A 20,588-nucleotide genomic window follows, 5' to 3' on the forward strand; every position below is an offset into this window, starting at 1 on the left:
CTCAGCTTTGGGTTTTGCTCCGGAGGACTCCACAGCCAGTCCCAAATCCCTGACTGTCTGACGACTTTCACATCCAAGAATCACGGTGGTGGCTGGCTCAGCTCTTCGCTGTGTTATGCATAAACCCAGAATCTCACTTTTCTTATTTTCCATTTTCAAACAGGCAGACACCCGGTTTGCTGCCCCAGAGCTGCCTCCTCCTCCCCACGCTGGGTTCTGAGACACTGCAGGTATTTCATGGCTCGCTGCTCCCCACACCAGCCTCACCCTGGGAGGACCAGGAACAAAAGCAGTATAGAACCACTGACATCTATTCTTACCCAAGGAAACTCGGGGTTTTTTAAGGATCTGAAGAGTCACAACTTTGCCCTGAAGTCAGCAGAGAATATGCTAATGTAGCAACTAATTGCCAGAAAAGCAGTGTTCAATTATTAAGGTTTTTTTTTTTGTACCACACTCTTCTCCCCAGTGTTTCACTGGAAAGCAATCACACAGAAAGAAAGAAAATCTGTGAAACACTTCACTTTAAATAAATATTGGGACTGTGGGAGGTTAAACAAGGGTCAAGGGCTTGATATATAAAACACGTAACAACGAACTTAAGAAATTCAATCTTTATTCTGAGAATATTTACAACATAAATAGTAAAACACTCCTATACTTCACATGTGTATCAAAAATAAAGCAAGAATTCAAGTTCTTAGCAGAATCTGATCCTCCGTGTCAAATTTCATGTTAAATTTTTATATTCATCTAATTTTAGATATTACAGAGCCATCAGAAAGAAACAACACAGGTTTTTCCTCTTCAAATGAAAGCTGTCTTTGAAAAATTTGGATTCCTCACATTATATTGTTTGATACACCGAGTGATTATTCCCCCCGGAGGAACTTTAGTTATTACAACCTTATCAGCTTTTTAAGATCAGCCATAACAAATCACCTTTTAAATCAGTAACAATGCAACCCATTATTCAAGACGAACGAGTTTTAAACCACAAATTACACCTAAAAAGTATCATAGGAACAGAATTCAGACAAAAAGGTTGTGTTTAAACCCATCCCATGAGCTTTGTAAAGGCCTGACATGGGGTTTGATGCACCCCTCAAATCTGCACAGGGCAGCACAGCTCAGAGAAATTCAGCAAGTGGGAAACTGGAGAACTAATTTAGAACATCACCGTGGAGAAGTTTGCATTAGAACATTTCAATTGGTGGCCTACTAAACTTCAATCCCATGTGGGCTATGAAATGGGATAAATTCTAACTATGAACTGGGGGGTTATGTGCTGTGTAACCCATTAACTGTGGGGTTTGTGTTTGAGACAGGGACCCTCAACATCACAGCACTGTGATCACAAACATACACAAATCCCACAACTTGGGGAGCTGCATTCCCCACCTCTTCACCTCCCAGCAGAGCTTCTAACCCAGCTCACAAACTCTTTCAGCCTCTGCAGGAATTTATTGCTGCTGATGTGCTCCTGGACTCTTTCAGAGTAGCTTTGTTCTTTCCATATGCCTTTATTTTTCTTCACAGCCTTGAGCTCAGCCCGGAGGAACCTTTTGTGCAGTTTCCAGTAGAGGTGGGAGTGGTGAGGCAGCCCCTCAATCTGGGCTGCTCTGGCCAGCCCTTGCCTCAAGAGCTCTTCGTTCAAGCACGTGCTGAGAAATCCACCCTGTAAAAACCCACAATAAACAGATATTCACCATTGAAACAGGGTTATTTGGGTGTGAACTCCCTCAGAGGTACAAGCTTCACTCATGGCTGTATCTACGTTTTGGCAGAAGAATTTAAAAGCGAAGAGAAATTCGGGGGACTTAAAACCCAACGCCAGTGTGAGGGTGGGGAGGCCCTGGCACAGGGTGCCCAGAGAAGCTGTGGCTGCCCCTGGATCCCTGGAAGTGCCCAAGGGTGTCCTGGCCAGGCCTTGGAGCACCTGGGACAGTGGGAGGTGGGACTGGATGGTCTCTGTCCCTTCCAACCCACACCATGCTGTGATTCTGTAATGTAAGGCATTTGTGGGGGAACATTGGATAGCAAACATCAGGCTAATCAGAGCTACAGGATGCCTTTTTGGCACTGGCAGAGAAGCACTGCCATCAATTCCTGCCATGGATCAGTCTGCAAAACGACTGCTCCTGCAATCGGATTTGCAAATGCAACATTTAAAATCCGCACCGAGGAAGATCGATCATAAATAATAACATTTGTTAAATGTACTGAGATAACAGTGACTGCAGTCACACCTAAAACCGCAGACAAGAGCCAGGTTTCGTGTCTGTCTTTACCTTATGCACTAGAACGAGGCAGTGCAGGGCCGAGCTGTCCCTCCCCAGGAGCTGGAACCACAGGGGCTGTTTGGGGAGCAGCTCCTGCTGCAGCCAGGCTGTGGCCCCTGGAGCCAGCTCCACCCCGGCCAGGCGGAGCAGCAGGAGCCCCTCTGGCTGCCCTGCAAGGGAAAGGGACAAACCTGGGGCTGGGGGAAAGCTCAGCCTTTGCACACACACTCAGCTTGTTGGTCAGGAATTAATCCCTGTGGGCTAAAAAAAAATCCCTTTCAGTTCCTCAAAGCAAACAGGAATTTGGTCTCATCTCTTCTTCAGGAAAAAAAAATATATATAAACTCAAGCTTGACTAAATCAGAATGAGTTTTGGTTTATTATGCATGAAAAGACAAAAATCTGCTCCCACTCTCAGTCCCCATCCTTCATCCAAAGGGGCAGAAGCATCAGCACTTGCTGGCATTTGCACAGCCAGTGTGAGAGTCACAGACTTGATGGACAGTTTGTTTCTGACACCAAAACTCTCCCCAAAAACGGGTGTCTGCAAATAAAAGCACAATCCCAACAGAGGCTTTTTGCCAGGAATGAGATGAGCTGTGCAAGCAGAAGCACTGCCTGAGTGCTCACTTTTGCTGCTGGAAAATATCACAGTAACTCCAAGGATTAACACAAACACTGTGGTGACAGACTCTCTGTACTGGTCTCCTCATGTCTTTTATTCCTGTTTCCCACCTGCAAAGCACAGAAAGACCAAAAGGCAGAGCTGGGGAAGCTCAGCCCTTCCTCTCAAGCTTGCAGCCACTCTAAGGGCAGCACATTTCATTTCTGCCCTCGCTCTTCACACTCTTTTCCTCATTACTCACATTTTTTCTGGATGGCTGAGATGAAAGGAACGGTGATGGGAATGTGCTCAACTTCCAGGCCTTTCTCTGTGATGTGATGTAATTTCCCTCTCAATTTCACATTCTTCTCTACGAACTCCACAGGTATCTCCAAGGGACTCGTGAACTTTGTTGTCTATTGATGGAAGGAAGAGAAAGACAAAAATTTAATAAAAAATACAGAGCAGTTACAGCTACACCAAACCTGACTTTTTAAAATAGTTTGGGAAGCTACACCTCTATTATTAGACACGATGGGCAAGTAAATAGAGATATATATTTAATGGTGATCAGCTGCAGAAGCTGTGCCAGCCTCTCCACACTTCACCATCTTCCCTATTTTACAGGACTTGCAGCTTGGCGTGGACATAAAAACCAGGCTTAGAGAAAGAACACAAACTGCCGTTTTTCCAGTAGTGCCTATTGAAGTTCACTTGACTCCCCGAGAAAAGAGTGTTTTAGAAGCAGCGTGAATGGGGCTGGGAGAGGGGTGAGAGGAAGCCGAAGGACAGACACGCTGAAAACAAAGGCGGAGCGGGGAGGGCAGAAACAACCCCGCCTTTGATGGCCGAGGAAACCAGGAGAGGGACAAAGGCAGGTGAGCAGCTCTGAGAAGATCACAAGAAGATTAAATTTGATACTACAGCCTGGGAGGACCCAAAGGGGACGGTTATGTGATCTCACAGGAAAAGCAAGCTGAGCAGCAGCAAAGACTTGGGCTGTGGCACAGGAACGGAGCAGCCACAGGTTTGGGGTGAGGGAGAAGGACTCCAAAAAATTTAAGAGCTCCAAAATTTAAGACACTGAGGTCTTACTGTAAGAGGCCTTAACAGAGCACTGCCCTGCTTCTACAGAGCTGTGAAACCCACTGGGCACCGAGGTACAACTGCTAGGAAATTAAACCAAAACACCACAGCTAAAGGCGTGTCTCCTGTGTGTTGTTCATTCAGCAAACCTCCCTCTCTGCAGCCCATAGGGCCTCCCACTAGGAACACGGGAATTTGGGACCTTGCAGGCAGGAAGGCTGAAAGTTTTTAGCAACAGAAGTTGTTCAAAGCTGATCTCACTTGCTCTGGAAGCTCCACCAGCCAGGTTAATGCATTCACAGGCCCTTGGGTCAAAACCAACCAAACGAAAAACAGAGAACAAGAATACTGGCAACGTTTGTAGTTCAGGTTTTCTGGTAGGATTTTTAAGTAAAAACTCCACACAAATGTTCTCTTGCATTATTTGGAATTGTGAAGGGGAATGATGAAGGTAACTGTGACTTTTTAAGCAGCTGGACCCCTGTGGGAGCACAGTGACTCCTGCCCGTGGAGGTTCAGCTTCTCCAGCAGTGAGCAGCGTGGTTAGTCCAGCGTGACCTGACCATCCTGGGGGTGAGGGAAGACTTGGGTGATGTTTAAAACCATCCAGAAGCAGTTCAGTGTGTGGGAGAACAGCAAACACACGAGGCAAGGGCTGTTTCAGCTGTGTCCGGACAAGGGACGGTGCTGAAGCTGCACAGTGGGACAGGCAAAGGGGCCACTCCCCCTCCCAGGGCTTCAGGAACAGGCGAGAACAAGGGATAAATAAGAGACAAGAACGTGGAGATGGCACAGGACAGTGATACTGAGCCCCTCAAGACCTGAGCCAAACTTGGCTGCTTTTTTTCACTCGTTAATCAGTAGCTGCAGCAGGACCGTTATGATGAAGCAATCGCATTGTGAACCTTGCACGCTTGGCTAATCTTTAGTTTTAAGGGGAAGGGAAGACAATGCCGAGATGAATGGGCGGTCTGGGTGGGAGCCGCCAGGAGCCAGCCCCGGGGAAAGGCGATTCCAGCAGTGCTGACCCACTGAGCACCCAGCCCAAAGGAACCAGCCCAAAGGAACCAGCCCAAAGGAGCCCAGCCCAAAGGAACCAGCCCAAAGGAGCCAGCCCAAAGGAGCCAGCCCAAAGGAGCCCAGCCCAAAGGAACCAGCCCAGAGGAACCAGCCCAAAGGAGCCAGCCCAGAGGAACCAGCCCAAAGGAGCCAGCCCAAAGGAAATAGCCCAAAGGAACCCAGCCCAAAGGAACCAGCCCAAAGGAACCAGCCCAGAGGAACCAGCCCAGAGGAACCAGCCCAGAGGAGCCAGCCCAGAGGAACCAGCCCAAAGGAATCAGCCCAGAGGAGCCAGCCCAAAGGAGCCAGCCCAAAGGAACCCAGCCCAGAGGAACCCAGCCCAAAGGAACCAGCCCAAAGGAGCCAGCCCAAAGGAACCAGCCCAGAGGAACCAGCCCAAAGGAATCAGCCCAAAGGAGCCAGCCCAGAGGAACCCAGCCCAAAGGAGCCAGCCCAAAGGAACCAGCCCAAAGGAGCCCAGCCCAAAGGAACCAGCCCAAAGGAACCAGCCCAAAGGAACCAGCCCAAAGGAACCAGCCCAAAGGAACCAGCCCAGAGGAACCAGCCCAGAGGAACCAGCCCAAAGGAGCCCAGCCCAAAGGAACCAGCCCAAAGGAACCAGCCCAAAGGAACCAGCCCAAAGGAACCAGCCCAGAGGAACCAGCCCAGAGGAACCAGCCCAGAGGAACCAGCCCAAAGGAGCCCAGCCCAAAGGAACCAGCCCAAAGGAACCAGCCCAAAGGAGCCCAGCCCAGAGGAACCCCTCCAGCAGGGAGGGAAGGGCCGGGCTGGATTGATCAGCACGGGAAACCACAGCCACAGCTAACACAGAGGGGCTGAGTGTGAATGAACAGAACAGCTACGGAATCTGTCAGCGTGAATGCTGATTCGTTGTTAAAATATAAAAACAAAGTTCAGTAGTGAGGAGTGGGGAGCCTTTCGCGGGAAGCAGCGGCTCCTGCTTTGCGCAAACCACAACAAAACACGGGAATCGCTTTGGCGCTGGGCCGGGAAGAGCCCGCGGGAGGGACGGCCACGGGCGGGACAGGAGCGGGCCCGCCTCGGGTTCTGCCGGGTTCTGAGCGGCCGGGCCGGGTTCTGGCCGGTTCTGAGCGGCCAGGACGGGCTCTGCCCGGTTCTGAGCGGCCGGGCTGGGTTATGGGCGGTTCTGAGCGGCCGGGCCGGGCTCTGCCCGGTTCTGAGCGGCCGGGCCGGGTTATGGCCGGTTCTGAGCGGCCGGGCCGGGTTATGGCCGGTTCTGAGCGGCCGGGCCGGGCTCTGCCGGGTTCTGAGCGGCCGGGCCGGGTTCTGCCGGGTTCTGAGCGGCCGGGCCGGGCTCTGCCCGGTTCTGAGCGGCCGTGCGGAGCTCCCCGCCATCCCCCGGGCCCGTCCGGGCTGCCCCCGTGTCCCCAGGTCCCGCACTCACCACGCGGAGGCTCCGCGCCAGCAGCAGCACCCCGGCCACGGCCGTGCCGGCGATCAGGCCCTGCAGGGGAGAGCGGGGCTCAGCCGGGCTGCCCCGGTACCGCCCGGCCCCGGTACCGCCCGGCCCCGGTACCCGCAGCAGCCCCGGTACCGCCCGGCCCGGTACCCGCAGCAGCCCCGGTACCGCCCGGCCCCGGTACCGCCCGGCCCCGGTACCCGCAGCAGCCCCGGTACCCGCAGCAGCCCCGGTACCGCCCGGCCCCGGTACCGCCCGGCCCCGGTACCCGCAGCAGCCCCGGTACCCGCAGCAGCCCCGGTACCGCCCGGCCCCGGTACCCGCAGCAGCCCCAGGTGCGCGTCCGCCCACTCGGACAGGCGGCTCAGGGCCAGCGCGGCGCGCTCCGAGCCACCGCCACCGCCACCGCCACTGTCACCGCCATCGCCACCGCCATCGTCACCGCCCTGCTCCGGCATCGCCGCGGCCCGAGCGCCCCCGGGGGGCGGGAAACACCGCCCGGTGCTACCGGAACCGGGAAACACCGCTCGGGGCTACCGGAGCCGGGAAATACCGCCCGGTGCTACCGGAACCGGGAAACACCACCCGGTACTACTCGACCCGGGAAACACCGCTCGGGGCTACCGGGGCCGGGAAATACCGCCCGGTGCCGGGAAACGCCGCCCGGAACCGGGAAACGCCGCCCGGAGCCGGAAACACCACCCGGTACTACTCGACCCGGGAAACGCTGCCCGGTTTTACCGGGGCCATGGAGCGACACCGGCCCCGAGCAGCCCCGCCGCGGACGCTGCCAGGATCCAGGGGCAGCCACAGCTGCTCTGGGAATTCCGGCCCAGGCAGGAATTCCTCCCCAATCTCCCACCCAGCCCTGCCCTCTGTCCATGGGAAGCCATTCCCTGTGTCCTGTCCCTGCAGCGCTTGTCCCCAGTCCCTCTCACCTCTCCTGGAGCCCCTTTGGGCCCTGGAAGATGCTCGGAGCTCTCCCTGGAGCCTTGTGCAGATTGAACTCTGCATTGAGCCCCTCAACCTGTCCCTTACCTCCTGACCCTGCAGATGCTCCTTTCTTCTTGACATTTTTAATTTGTTTTGTTACTCTTGTTGCGTTGTTGTGTTTTGAGTTTTTTGGGTTTGGTTTTTTTTTTTTTTTTAATGTTAAAGATGTTTAAGTCTGAAATAATTCTAATGTTAAAAAGAAAAATTACTTTCAAACAGAGCTGGTAGAAAAAAAAAAGGTAGCAAGATCAAAATGTTATAGGTGCTCTCCAGCAGCCTGCTAAGGGCCTGGCACAGGCAGCAACATTTCCAACTGATAAAACTGCTACTTAAGTTAAAAGCACTAATCCATAACTTGTTTCACCAGTTTGAAAAAGGACACGTTTATTTCAGGTAACATATCTATTCCTACCGATTTGGAGTTTATGTGTAACTTTGATGGTGTTGAGATAATCTAATTAGGGATAAGCAATCCTTAACCCATCTTTATTAGTGACAAGTTTCACTGGCACCTTTAAGAAACAGTGAAAAAAATTGCAAGGTAAAACCCTAAATCTAATACACAGCAAATTTAATTTCTCAGCTTCTGCACTTGAAGTTTTCCCCACCATGAGAAAAGTTAAACCAACCCCTCAAGGTATGCACAAGATGCAATTAAATAAGCAGCCCGTGGTTCCAGTGAGGAAAGAGAACTGAAGTGCCTCACAGAGTTAATGCAGTGGGGATGGTGGGACAGGGACTGGAAGGTGCTGCCATAAATGTGATGTAGTTTGATGTCGATTTTGTTCTTCTGCAGAGGGGAAATTGGACGACGTTCAGCTTGGGCAGTAAAACCCATGTGAATTCACTCAGCACCAGTGGTTGTGCTGTGCCTGGAGCAGACTGTGAGGTGTGTCCCTCAAGGGAGAGGACAGAGGACAGGAGGAGGTCACCTCCTGATGCCAAGGAGACCCTCTGTACACCCAGCCACCCTCCAGGCACTCTGAAGGTGGTGACTGGGTCACTTTTCCCCCAAAACACACAGCAGCAGCAGCAGATCCCAAACCCCCTCCCAGCCCAATCCTTCAAACATTGACACAAACACGGCAGAGAAGCTCGTGCACCTTTCCAAGGGATGTTTAATAGTTTTTAATACCAATGTTCCATACACCCAGCGGGGTCCCAGTGCCTCTCCAGCCCCTGTGGGTCCCTAAGGCACTCAGGAGGGAGAAATCCAGCGGGAATGTTTCCAGCACATGGCACCAGCAGTGAATTCTGCAGCAGCTCTGCCACAGGACTGTGCCCCTTGGATCTGTGTGAGGGCCAGTCCTGCAGCAGCTCCCTGGGAATTTGGCAACTCTGTCATCACCAGCTCACTCTGCTCACCCCCCGGGCTGGGGGAAGTCTCCCTGCTCCCAGTGCTTTTTGAGAATGAATATTCCAATTGTAGTAATACAGTCTGGAAAACCAATGGATGGGTTTTCCTCTATCAACTCACCCTTTCCAAAGGCCCACGTGCCCTCCCCTGGGAGGCAGCTGCAGCTGCAGGACTCAGGGCTCAGAGGCTTGTGCATTACTCCAGTCCTACCTTACAGCATTTTGCCTTCAAGAAAGTACCTTGAACGTAAATCAAACTGCCTTGAAACAGCGGAAATAAATTAAACAAATGTAATTCGCTTATAAAAATATTTTCTTATAAATCTTTAAAGCTTATAAAAGCCAGAAAATACATTTAAAAGAATCTCCGGAACATTTCATCCTTTGAGGCGTGGTTACAGTTCAGAAAGTGAGAAGAAGCAAAGCCCACAGACATCTCACACGGATCTTCCCAGCAGGAATTCCGCAGCACTGTGCTTAACCTCCGAGTCAGAATGCCTTGGGCATCCTCCCCCGGGTCAGCTGCCCTGTCAGATCACTGCTGTGTGAAAATAAAAGCTGGCACTCAGCTGGCAAAGCTGCTGCCTCTACAGCCAGGCACCAGGAGCCTCCCCAGAGGTGCCCCGTGGAGTCAGGGGGGAGCATGGAGCACGGAGGTGCTGCTTTGGCCATTCCTTTCTGAACTGACCCTGTGCTGTGGGGAGGGCAGTGGTGCCACACACAGCCCTGCCTCGGCCACAAACACCGACATTCCGGGGGGCTGATTATGGGGTGTGTCTCTGCAATAAAACCAAAACCGCCTGGCTGGTCCAGCCAACGCATCAATTGCTCCTCTTGCACTTCCACGAGGACTGCCCTTCGTCCTGCAGCTTTTTGAATTTTGGTCCGAGGAAGAACCACCAGGCGAAGCCCAGGATGACACAGACGACAGACTCCACGTAGTAACCGTCCAGGGTGGTGACACAGGAGCCCCCAGCTGCCGTGCACAGCTGAAACAGAGCACAGCTCCTGAGCACACAGCGCCCACAGCTGCTGCCCAGGGCTACACGGACTCCTTTACTCCTCCTTGTTTCCTGTGCCCTTGGTCAGAGAGGGATTTGAGCTTATCAAGTAACAAACAAAGCACCAAACCTGCTCTAAACACGTGGGAAATGGAGCACATCAGCCCAGAGGGCAAACCAGAAAACAGAAATGGCCCCACTGTCCCTGCTGGTGCTGGTCAGAGAGGGATTTGAGCTTATCAAGTAACAAACAAAGCACCAAACCTGCCCTAAACACGTGGGAAATGGAGCCCATCAGCCCAGAGGGCAAACCAGAAAACAGAAATGGCCCCACTGTCCCTGCTGGTGCAACCACTGTTCCCAACCTCATTGAAAAAGATGATTATTTTTTTTTTCCCAGTCATCCATGCTGTGGACTCCCCAGACCTGGAAATGTCCAGGGCCAGGTTGGCCAGGGCTTGGAACAACCTGGCACAGTGGATGGTGTCCCTGCCCACGGCAGGGGTTGAGACTGAATGGGCTTTAAATCCTGCAGTCCAAACCATTCCACGGTTCTGTGGCTCTGCATCTGGGAGGAACATGCCCAGGATGGTTTTGATGTGGAAGACAAACCCCCAGCATTCACAGGGTGATTGTACAGGCCAGGATTGTGTCTGCTATTGTTTGGCTTTCAACACTGCTCTAATCCCAGGACTAATCACTCCTGAGCTGAGGCTCTGCCAGCATTTGCATTATTCTGAGACGTGTCAAAATCAGATTAGGAATAAGAAGGGAGTGGTGGTGGAATGTCACCAACCAGAAGGATGTGAGAAAAGATCAGAGGAGTGAGGTGAAGGAGGAAGGACTCAAGCTCAGTAGAGGCTGAGACACAAGGACCCTAATTAGCGACAAGCTAATGAGTGAGGGGCTGGGAAAGCATGTGCTGCAGAAGCAGTTTCTCCTCTGCACCAGCAAAAACTGCAGCTCCAATTTATACAAGTCATGCTGGACTCCAGAACACTTTGATCATTTAGAGAACCTCCACGTCCTAGAGCATCCTGGCATTCAGGAGTGCAATAAATCTCAGTCATGAGCACAGAGAAAAAAAAAAAACCCAAACATTTCCACTCTTCAGCCATGTCAAATGTCTCGTTTGCTGTGAGGAGGTGAATTTGAAATGTTGCTTTCCCAGCAGTTTTGTGTCCTGTTGTTTGATCTGTGTACAGCAAGTTCTTTGTTCTCTTCCACAGGGCTCCCAGAACTGGGCAGGCAGCCAGTCCCACTTGATTTCACGGGGAAAATGGACACCACAATCAGAGAGCAGAGCAGCATCTTGGAGAAGGTATCAAGGCAGGCAGATAAGAAGCCTCCAGGGAGACAGGAGAAAGAAAAAAAACCTACCACAGGAATGGAGGGCCCTGGGGGACAGAGAAGCTGCCAAGGACAGAGCCCCTGACTGCACAGGTCAAAACCATCCCTACAGCCTCCTCACACTGCACAGAGTGTGGCACCAGCCTGGTGCTTCTACCCCAGCTCAGCAGGGGGAGAAAGGGCTCACCCCTCTGCAGCTGCAAACCCTGGGTAAAGGGGCAGGTTATTCAGAGTGTGCAGGTGCTAACAGACAGGAAAATGAGCTCCATCGGGGGTGCATTTTTAAGCACAAGCTCCACATTGTGAAAGTTTTCAAAGGCAAAAAAAACACCCAATCGTGCAAGAAGCCCTTGAGTTGAGGCAGTGAGCAGAGCCCTCCCCCCGGGCCCAGCCTCACCTCTGCGGCCGCTGCAGTGGCACAGGTGTGGTGGCCCTGGGCCCCCTCACACTCCTTCACTGTCAGGGGGTCCACCAGCCACAGGGCCACCGTGGAGGGCCAGTTCCCCCCCAGGTTGGACACGGTGTTGAGCAGGGTCATGTAGGTGCCCCCGATGAGCGGGTCGCTGACCTTGGCGTTGAAGGCCATGATGGCCACGTACATGCTGTACAGGGTGATCTGGGGGGACAAACACAGCCACAGCGTCCCCACGGGCGCACACACACACACAAACCCCCAGCAGGAAACCCCCAGCTCCTGAGTGAACATGGTCCCTGCAGCAGCTCCTCCCCGGGCTGACACGGGAGTGGCCTGGCTGCTTGTCTCCTGGCTGTGACAGCCCCAGCCTCACATGCACTGGCATGACTTGGGGAATCAGACTGAAACACAGCCAGCCAGCTAGGACAGCACCTACAAACAACCCTGCTGCATTCAAGGCACTGCACGCATTTCAGCTCTGATCCAAAGGCCACGCTCTATCAGGTGCTTGTTTCCCAAGTCTTTGGAGCAGATCCATTATGATGTTCCTCCAACAATCAAGTTGGGTTTTTTTTTTTCCTAGGATCAGAGTCACATAACTTTATTTATCTGCACAAGCAGCACATTCATCAGCATGCCTATGGAGCTCAGACACAGTTCTGGGATTTCCCCAGCTCCTCTGTGCTTTTGAGCTTCTGGGTCTGGGGGAAAAGGAATCTGGGGAACTACACCAGACATGGACAACTAAAAGTAGCTCCACAGATGATGCTCAACAGAGCACAGGGAAGAGGGAGAATAACACTGGCAAGGGTGTGAGAAGTCAATCCTGCCACACAGCACAGGTCAGGCTTGGAGGGATTGCAGTGTGACCCAGAAGAAGCCAGGGAACAGCATTTCCCCTCCCCACACAGTGAGTGTTACCTGGTGTAAAGCATAACTCAGCACCACCGCAGCGTAGTAGTAGAGAGGAAATCCTCCTTCATGCTTTACTTTAGGAGCCCACCACACCAGGAAAGCGAATTCCAGGCCAAACAGCAGCCTGGAGGGATGAGAAGGATGAGTCGTTATTCCAAGTAATTCTTCCCGTGTGTTTCCTCAACACAAAGCAACCACTGAACAATCACAGAGTGTACATTAAAATAGTTTAGATCTGAATAGTTACACCTATTTCTATCTCAGCATTAGATATCAAATATTTGACGAGCAGTGACATTGTTAAGGAGGAGAGCACTGCTCTAAAGCTGCTGTACATGCACATCCCAAACAGCTCATGCTCTGCTTCCACACAGTGACACTGCAGGAATCAGACAGGTGGACTCACTGTGACAATCCTGACACACTGCTTTGCACCTGCAACTCAGAGAGTTACACACAAAACCCTACACGTGATGTGAACCCACGGAGTGAGCACACACAGGACTGGGTGGCACTAAAATGAGGCTTTACCTGTAAGGCATTGCTTTGTAGAAGGTGTTCAGGGGCTTGGGGCCCGCTGTGTATTTACTGATAATCAGGGGCAAGATGATCTGCAAAGGAACCATTGGAACTGCCAGCAGAGCCAGGTGCTCTTTGGGGACTCCCTCCTCCACCAGTTTGAGTCCTGTTACAGCATCTGCTGCTGAAAACCCAACCTGCAACATCAAGGAGACAAAAGAAGCTGAGAACGGGGAGTTTGGCTAGAAATTCAATTTACTCCCTATCAAGTAAATTGAGAAATGGGACACAGGACAAGTCACTTCTGCCCCTGATTTGATTTCCAAATTAGTTCTACATGTTCTACGCTTGCACACTCTCATTGTCATCAGAGCCAAAACTATTCCAAGAGCAGTAAGTGGCACTGCCATTCATTCCTGTGCCTTCACTGCTCTTGGCATCCTCAGTGCCCAGCCAGGAGCCATGGAAACCCAGCTTGGACAGAGCTGGGGATTCTGAGCTAAAAACCCCCATTTTCTGTCCTTTTAACTGCAGGCTACACAGCCTGTTTAAAACTGTACTTTAACATCACATTGCCACCAAACTTCTCTTCAATGCTTGTGTGAAACACAAAAGCTCACACAAAGCTTTTCTGCTGCACAGCCCTGCTCAGCCACTCTGCTTCAATTTCATGTGAAAATTCACAGCTCTGATGACAGCCAACAGCAAAACTAAGGTACACCCCTGCCAGACTCTGATGCCAGCATTTAACAATTCTTAAATGTATTTACTTACTTTTGAAGTGAGGATCAAGAGACAGAAAGTAAGAACTGCTGGCATCTTGATTATTGAGAATAGCAGCCTGTATGTGTCAGTGATGCCTTTTGTTTCTTCCTTTGCTGGTATTAGCTCCTGATTTTCCTTTTTCAAAAAGGCAACCAATGTAGTGGTAACGAGGAAGACAGCTCCCCAGAAAAACAGGAAATCTGGAGGGGAAAATAATAACAATTTATTGGTAGTAGCCATGAGTGACAGTTGCAGAATATAAACCTCATAATCCAAGTGGAATACAAACAAGCAGCAAAAGCAAACCGAGAGCACAGAGGTACCTCCAGTGAGTGCCACAGCTCTGCCCTCCTCTGAAAGGAGGTGTTTGCTGGAGCTGAGGCACAGCAGCAGCAGCAGAGCAGGTCACCTCCCTGCTGTTTGGTGGGTTATCACCACAGTTGGAGGAGGAACAGAAGCCAAAACGAACGTGTTGAAGGATTACACACACACAACCACTACAGGCTGATAAAGGAGGAAAACCACATGTAACAGAAGACAGGGGAGAAGCTCCAGAGGCAGAACTCCTTCCCAGCTGCATCACCAGGCAGTCAGGGAACCACTCAGAGCTCTACATCCCTATCCAACATCCAGCTCCCACCTGCAGGAGACAGGGACTGAGGAGTGTGAAGCTGGCCTGAGGAAAGTTTTTACAGAGCTGGAAGGAGTCCTCAGATTTGTCTGGCTGAAGTGGAGAACCGCCAGCATTCAAGAGCTCTGTTTTAGGCAGATCAGGATCTGCTAAATCGTGGATGTGGGGCAGTAAAAAACCACCACGAGAGTACTTTCTGATTTAGTGAGCGGTCAGTTCAAGAGAATCCTGTCCTCTGCCTCTACCACAGAGGCAGGAAAGAACTGAGCCATGTGCAGAGGGTAGGACAGCAGCAGCCTTTAATCTTCCTGCTCAGGAGCAGCTCCAGCAGCCTCTGGGAGACTGGGGAGGAGCAGCGAGGGCTGGTGAAAGGGCAGGGACAGCACAAAGGTCCAGTCAATTATTGCTGCTTCTCCTCCTGGGGAACAGGCAAGGACTGCTCCAGCTGTGTCCCACCACTCTCAGGGTAACAGAAATAAAGGCTTCTCACGCCATTTCTGCGACTTTTCCTTTCCTAAAATAAACGTGACCTCACAAGCAACGCTGTCAGATTGCTCTCCCTTAAAAAAATAAAGGTGCCCTAAGACATCCTCAAGGAAAGCTGCATTTTCTGACAGTCTCACTAATCACAGCTGCTGGCTACAAAGGACGTAGAGGAGCAGTTCTCTAATAATAACCCTGAGCATTATCTCTGCAGTGAGAGACTCACAGTGCAAGGATGGGGATAGAAATAGCTCTGAGCATCATCACATGAGTGCTCCTGATCAGGCCAGCCCTGTCAGCTGCAGCACAGCACTGCAGGGGCTGCATCAGCAAGAAAAAAAGAAAAAACCCTACCATACATTATATATATATAGTAGTTCAGACAAGAAAAATTGGGTTTTTTGAGGCTGTAGGCAGTTTACACAAAAATAAGGTACATTTCCTTTCAAGTACAAGGAACCTCACTAACAGGCTACAAGCAAAAGAAGTTTGAAATTAGACTTTACATAAGGGATTTCAAGCACAAACTTCCCTGTCCCACCACTGCTGCTTCCCCATCCCTATTTTGGTTCTGCAGCTACGCTGCTAGTAACTAAATAAACCACTGAGATGGGGCAAAAGAAGTGTTTGAGCTGGATCAGGCTGGAAAACAACCATGGGAAGGTACCCAGGTGGTACAGGTGCCAAGAGCTGTGACTGTACAGGTCCCCAGGATCCACAGGGTGCCCCACAGTCCCTGGCACAGGGAGCTGGGGTGGCCTTTAAGGGACACCTTTGTCCTGTGCTCACTCTGTCCCTGTCCTTCACACTGGCAAATCTCACACTGGGAGAATCACAGACCCAGCCAGGGAGCTTCTCCTGAGTTTAGAACAACAAAAGTCACTTGAACAGCAAGTGCCAAAAAAAAACCCTCCCAAAAAAAGCTGCTACCAAAGGATGTAGCAGGACAATCAGCCCCCAGAAGGGTTTTTCCCATTTCCTCCTCTGGCACTTCAGCCTGACAGAGCCCAGCTCAGCCTTTGGTTTGGTGCCTGTGATGATGGTTTTACATTTGTCCATATTGTGTCCTCAAGTGAATGAGAATAGTGAGTGCTGCTGCTTCTCAACAACTCAGAGCTCACTCAGAATCACAGAATATTGAGCTGGGATGGACCCACAGGGATCATCCCAACTCCTGGCCTGGCACGAGACAGCCCTGGGAGTGTTCTCCAAACACTCCTGGAGCTGTGGCAGCCTCGGGGTTGTCACCATTCCCTGGGGAGCCTGGGCACCCTTTGGGGAAGGAACCTTTTCCTGACCTTCACCTAAACCTCCCCTGACACAGCCCCAGCCATTCCCTCAGCCATTCCCTCTGAATCACGGAGTGTTGACTTGTTCTTTCCCTGGCACTGGGTTCAGCCTATGACAAAAGTGCTCAGAGATCTGAGCAGGCAGAAAACGTTCACCTTTTCCAGCAGCGAAGTTTTCTGCTGCTTTACCTGCCCAAACCTGCCCATTACAGCCAGGGCAAGGACCAGTGAGCCCCTGTGCTCCTTGGTGAGCTGGTTACTCCTGCTGCTCTCAGCTGCTCCAAGGAAACACAAAACTGTGCCAGTCACACCAACTAGGAAACAGAAATTTCTGACAGTTTTACCACCTGAAAAACCGTATCCTGCAACTACAGCGTCAGTTATTTGCTGTCCTCACTCCAATACTCCACATCAATACTCCAGGGCAGGTTTAGGAGGCTGCACTGGTGCTCTTTGGGTTTGGGATAATATCTTTTCAAAACAGCACTTTTGTAATAGCAACAAATCCCTTTACACCAACAGCCCTGAAAGGAACAAACCCCAGCCAACCCAACCCCTGGGCAGTGAGGGAAGCAGAGGCAAGGCAAGCTCTCTGAACACCAGTGCCTGCAAGTTGCATCAGCAGCAAAGATGTCAGTGTGCACTGCAGTCAGAGGGAAGGGACATGCCAGCCCAGGAGCTGCACAGCACCAGGGAAAGGCAGGAACCAGCTGGGACACTCGGAGGGCCACTCCGTGCTCCTTGAGGTGGGCCAGACACGAGGCTGGCAGCAGGGAGCAAAGAGGAGCAGTGGTTAGCAGTGGTGAGAGCTGCACGGACCAGGCAAGCACAGCACTCTTGGAAACTGCTGCCCTGACTCACCCCTGAGGAAAGGGCAGGACAAACAGCAAAACTCCCCTTCACACAACGACTGCAGCCTGTTTTGGCATACCTGAGCTCCGAGATGGCACGGGCAAGGCAGTCAGTGTGAGAGGGGCAGGAGAGAACAGACCACGAGGATCTGCTCTTCACTGCCAGGGTCACCCTGAGGCTGCAGCCAGAAGTGGTGCCAGCATTCCCTGTCCTCCCTCAAACTTGCAACCGACCCAGGGGCACTTGAAGCATCTCCTGGGTAATATCCCTAACATAAAGCACCGCACAGAACCTTTCTGAGAAAAATCCCAAACGCCAGCGAAGAGAAACATCCCTCCCCTAACAGCCAGTTACGCTTACCACACTCCATTCAGTTCACTGAGGAGAAAAAGCATGTCCCCCTTAATCTACTAAAATAAGGCCTTCAGAAACTGGCTACATGCTCAACCCTGAACACTTTCACTTCTGTGAAAAAGACTCTATTGGAAGAACCTTTTTCTTTTCATTCCCTTGTACCTCCTTATCAGATGGAGACTTTGCCTTGCTTTTTTTAAAGAGTAACCCAGTCCACGACCATTAACTAGGAGGGGAAGAAAGAGCTCCTCCAAAGTGCTTAGATCAGCCAAGATAATGACACGGCAGGTTTCCCACACGCTGTAGCCCAGAAAAATCCATAGTCCGGTACAGGGAGCAGTGTGCTGTGCCAGCCTCCAAGCAGGCTGTGCTTTCCCACGGCACAAACCAAACCTGTTTGGCTCCCAGTGTCAAAACACACAGGGGTCCGGGCTCAGGGAAGACACATCCTGAGGAAAATAAAACCAGGGTTATTAGGGGAAAATCCTTCCCTGGGAGGGTGGGGAAGCCCGGGCACGGGGTGCTCAGGGAAGATGCTCCTGGATCCTCGGCAGTGTCCAAGGCCAGGCTGGACACCGGGGCTTGGAGCAGCAGCCTGGAATAGCGGAAGGTCTCCCTGCGCAGGGAATCCTTAAAATCCTTTCCAAAGCGGCGCGCTCCCTGGCTCCAGCCCAGCACGGCCGTACCTGAGAGGGTGACGATGCCCCGCGGCTGCGGCTCGAAGCGCAGGTACTTGTTGCAGAAGGAGGCGGACTCGAGGGCCAGGAAGAGCACGTTCCCCAGGAAATAGCCGGCCGTCTGGCCCACGGAGTTGCAGGTCGAGGCGTAGCCCACGTTCTCCCGGGACAGCATGGTCAGCGCCCAGCCGTCCACCGCGATGTCCTGCGTGGCCGCCAGGAACTCGAAGAGGAAGAAGGTGACGGTGAGGGCCGCCACGTCGGGGCCGCGGCCGCGGCCGTCGCCCAGCAGCGAGTCCACCTGCGTGGACATGTAGATCATGAAGAGCCCCAGCACGTACTGCGTGGGCACCAGCCACGACTTGCGGCGCCCGAAGCCCCGCAGGTACACGGCGTCCACCAAGGGCGCCCACAGCAGCTTCAGGCTGAAGGGCCAGAACACGAAGCTGAAGAAGGCCTGGTCGGTGTAGCTGGCGCTCTTGCTCTGCAGGATGAGCGGCACGCTGCCCGCCAGCCCCAGCGGGATGCCCTGCAGCACGTACAGCACCAGCAGCAGCAGGATGCTGCCCAGCTCCGAGCGGTACCCCCGCGCCCTCGCCGGCGCCGGCAGCAGCGCCTCGGTGTCGCCGGGCGGCCCGTCGGGGGGCGGCTCGCCCGTCAGGTCCAGGCTGTGCCGGCGGGTGCCGGCGCGGCGCTGCCGCCCGCCCTCCTCGGCGGCGATGGCGGGCGCCATGTCCGGCAGCGGGAGCGGCCCCGAGCGGCCCGGAACAGCCCCGAGCGGCCCGGAACGGCCCCGGCCGGCAGCGGGAGCGGCCCCGAGCGGCCCCGGCGCCGCCGCCTGAGGGAACCGCCCCACCCCGCGCCGCCCAGGCGTGGCCGCGCCTCATTGGTGCGCTGCCGCTGACGTCACGCATAGCACCGCCCCCTGACCCTGATTGACGGGCCGGGGGCGGCGGGACCGGAACCGGGAACAGGAACCGGGGAACCGGATCGGGGATCAGGGGTTGGGATCGGGGGTCAGGGATCGGTATCAGGGATCGGGGATCAGGGGTCGAGATCGGGGGTCGGGATCGGGATCAGTGGTCGGGATCAGGGATCAGGGGTCGGGGATCGGGGATCGGGATCGGGGTCGGGGATCAGGGATCAGGGGTCGGGATCGGGGATCAGGGGTCGGGATCAGGGGTCGGGGATCAGGGGTCGGGGATCGGGATCGGGGATCAGGGGTCGGGATCGGGGATCAGGGGTCGGGGATCAGGGGTCGGGGATCGGGATCGGGGATCAGGGGTCGGGATCGGGGATCAGGGGTCGGGATCACTGGAGCGTCTCCGTGCCCAGTGTGATAAATGAAATGATTCGTGCTAACTAAATTGTAATGCTCTATCCAAACCTTAATCGTGCATAATTAATTACTGCCAGATATACATACTTGAATATATTTACTAAATTGTATTGATTTATATCAAATCGTTATTCAATTAAATTGCTGCTAACTCAATAGACCTAGTTGTTTGACATCATTTATAACACCAGGAGAGGCTGAGGGAGCTGGGGCTGTTCAGCCTGGAGAGGAGCCCTCTCCATGGGTGTCCCCGTGTGTCCCTGGCTGTCCCCGTGTGTCCCTGGCTGTCCCCGTGTGTCCCTGGGTGCAAGAAGGGACAGAGCAGGGACAGAGCAGGGCCAGGCTCTGCTCCGGGGGCCCAGGAATGCCCAGAGGAACGGGCAGCCATTGAGCCCAGAAGTTCCACCTGGACAGGAGGGAGATGTTCCCTGTGAGCCCTGGAACAGACCCGAGAGGATGAGGATATCCTCACGGGGAATATTGCAGACCTGTGTGGACACAATCCCGTGCCGTGAACTCTGAGATGACCCCGCCTGAATGCCAGTGTAAACAGAGTAAGAGAATGACGCATCCCCAAAAAACCCAACACAGCAGAAACCTCGATTTTAACCCAAAGCTGTACGTTCCTGTCAGCCGCGGGACTGTTTGCAATCTGACAGCAGAACCTGGCGCTGGTGTGTGACTTCATCTTGCCCAGATTCATTGAGCCCTTGCTGTCTCCGAAGGGGTGTTCAGGGAAAGGCACGGAGATGGCCCGGGAGGGCTCTGCCGTGCACTGCCGGTGTCCGCCGGGATCCCACCGAGCAGCCACAGCACCTTCGGTGTCCCAGGGACGGACGGCGCTGGGAGCGCCCTGCTCGACGGCAGGTGTCCCTGCCCGGCCCAGGGGTGGCCTTTACTGTCCCTCCTGCTAAAAATGGGCCAGGAGATCTGCTCCTTTGAAAGGCCTTTATTAGTCAGCTCTTTGGAGGCGGAACTCGAGGGGTCACACCTCCCAACCCACCCGCGGTGATCGCACGGTACCACGGGGCACAAACCCTGCTCAGTGCAGAGCTTTGATTGTTTGTACCCCGATAACAGAGCCAAGCGAGCTGCCGCACGGCCCCGCGGTGCCGGGACTGTCCCCGTGTCCCCGCCATGTCCCCCTCCCGGCCCTGTGTCCCCGCCGTGTCCCGCC

The 20,588-nt window shown here is 53.3% G+C and overlaps 2 protein-coding genes across 2 annotated transcripts; both read right to left on the minus strand.

The window, feature by feature from the left end:
• Positions 1–599: 599 nt before the first annotated feature.
• C10H3orf33 (chromosome 10 C3orf33 homolog) lies at positions 600–6,930 on the minus strand. The gene is made up of 5 exons (XM_066326465.1): positions 6,793–6,930; positions 6,458–6,517; positions 3,149–3,302; positions 2,292–2,452; positions 600–1,678 (listed from the first exon to the last, which is right to left on the minus strand). The coding sequence occupies exons 1-5, from the start codon at positions 6,928–6,930 to the stop codon at positions 1,406–1,408; spliced, it is 786 nt and encodes a 261-aa protein (XP_066182562.1). The 3' UTR covers positions 600–1,405.
• Positions 6,931–8,565: 1,635 nt separating this feature from the next.
• On the minus strand, positions 8,566–18,821 carry SLC33A1 (solute carrier family 33 member 1). The gene is made up of 6 exons (XM_066325653.1): positions 18,082–18,821; positions 13,796–13,986; positions 13,034–13,218; positions 12,509–12,626; positions 11,570–11,788; positions 8,566–9,810 (listed from the first exon to the last, which is right to left on the minus strand). Exons 1-6 carry the CDS (start codon positions 18,803–18,805, stop codon positions 9,643–9,645), a joined length of 1,605 nt encoding a protein of 534 aa, XP_066181750.1. The 5' UTR covers positions 18,806–18,821; the 3' UTR covers positions 8,566–9,642.
• Between the last annotated feature and the right edge of the window lie 1,767 nt (positions 18,822–20,588).

The sequence above is a fragment of the Sylvia atricapilla genome, chromosome 10, assembly GCF_009819655.1.
Source record: "Sylvia atricapilla isolate bSylAtr1 chromosome 10, bSylAtr1.pri, whole genome shotgun sequence".
NCBI lineage: Eukaryota > Metazoa > Chordata > Aves > Passeriformes > Sylviidae > Sylvia > Sylvia atricapilla.

Bases quoted from the DNA above. Each gene is read 5' to 3' on its own strand.
- SLC33A1 (XM_066325653.1), bottom strand. From the start codon at position 18,805: ATGGCGCCCGCCATCGCCGCCGAGGAGGGCGGGCGGCAGCGCCGCGCC. The intron at 13,987-18,081 runs GTACGGCCGTGC...TTTCCCCTCCAG, and splicing joins GGGCATCGTCACCCTCTCAG to ATTTCCTGTTTTTCTGGGGA. The intron at 12,627-13,033 runs GTAAAGCCTCAT...TCATCCCTCCAG, and splicing joins TACAAAGCAATGCCTTACAG to GCTGCTGTTTGGCCTGGAAT.
- C10H3orf33 (XM_066326465.1), bottom strand. From the start codon at position 6,930: ATGCCGGAGCAGGGCGGTGACGATGGCGGTGGCGATGGCGGTGACAGT. The intron at 6,518-6,792 runs GTACCGGGGCCG...TCTCCCCTGCAG, and splicing joins CGCACCTGGGGCTGCTGCGG to GGCCTGATCGCCGGCACGGC. The intron at 2,453-3,148 runs GTGAGTAATGAG...TTTCCCTTGCAG, and splicing joins CTCAGCCATCCAGAAAAAAT to GGCAGCCAGAGGGGCTCCTG.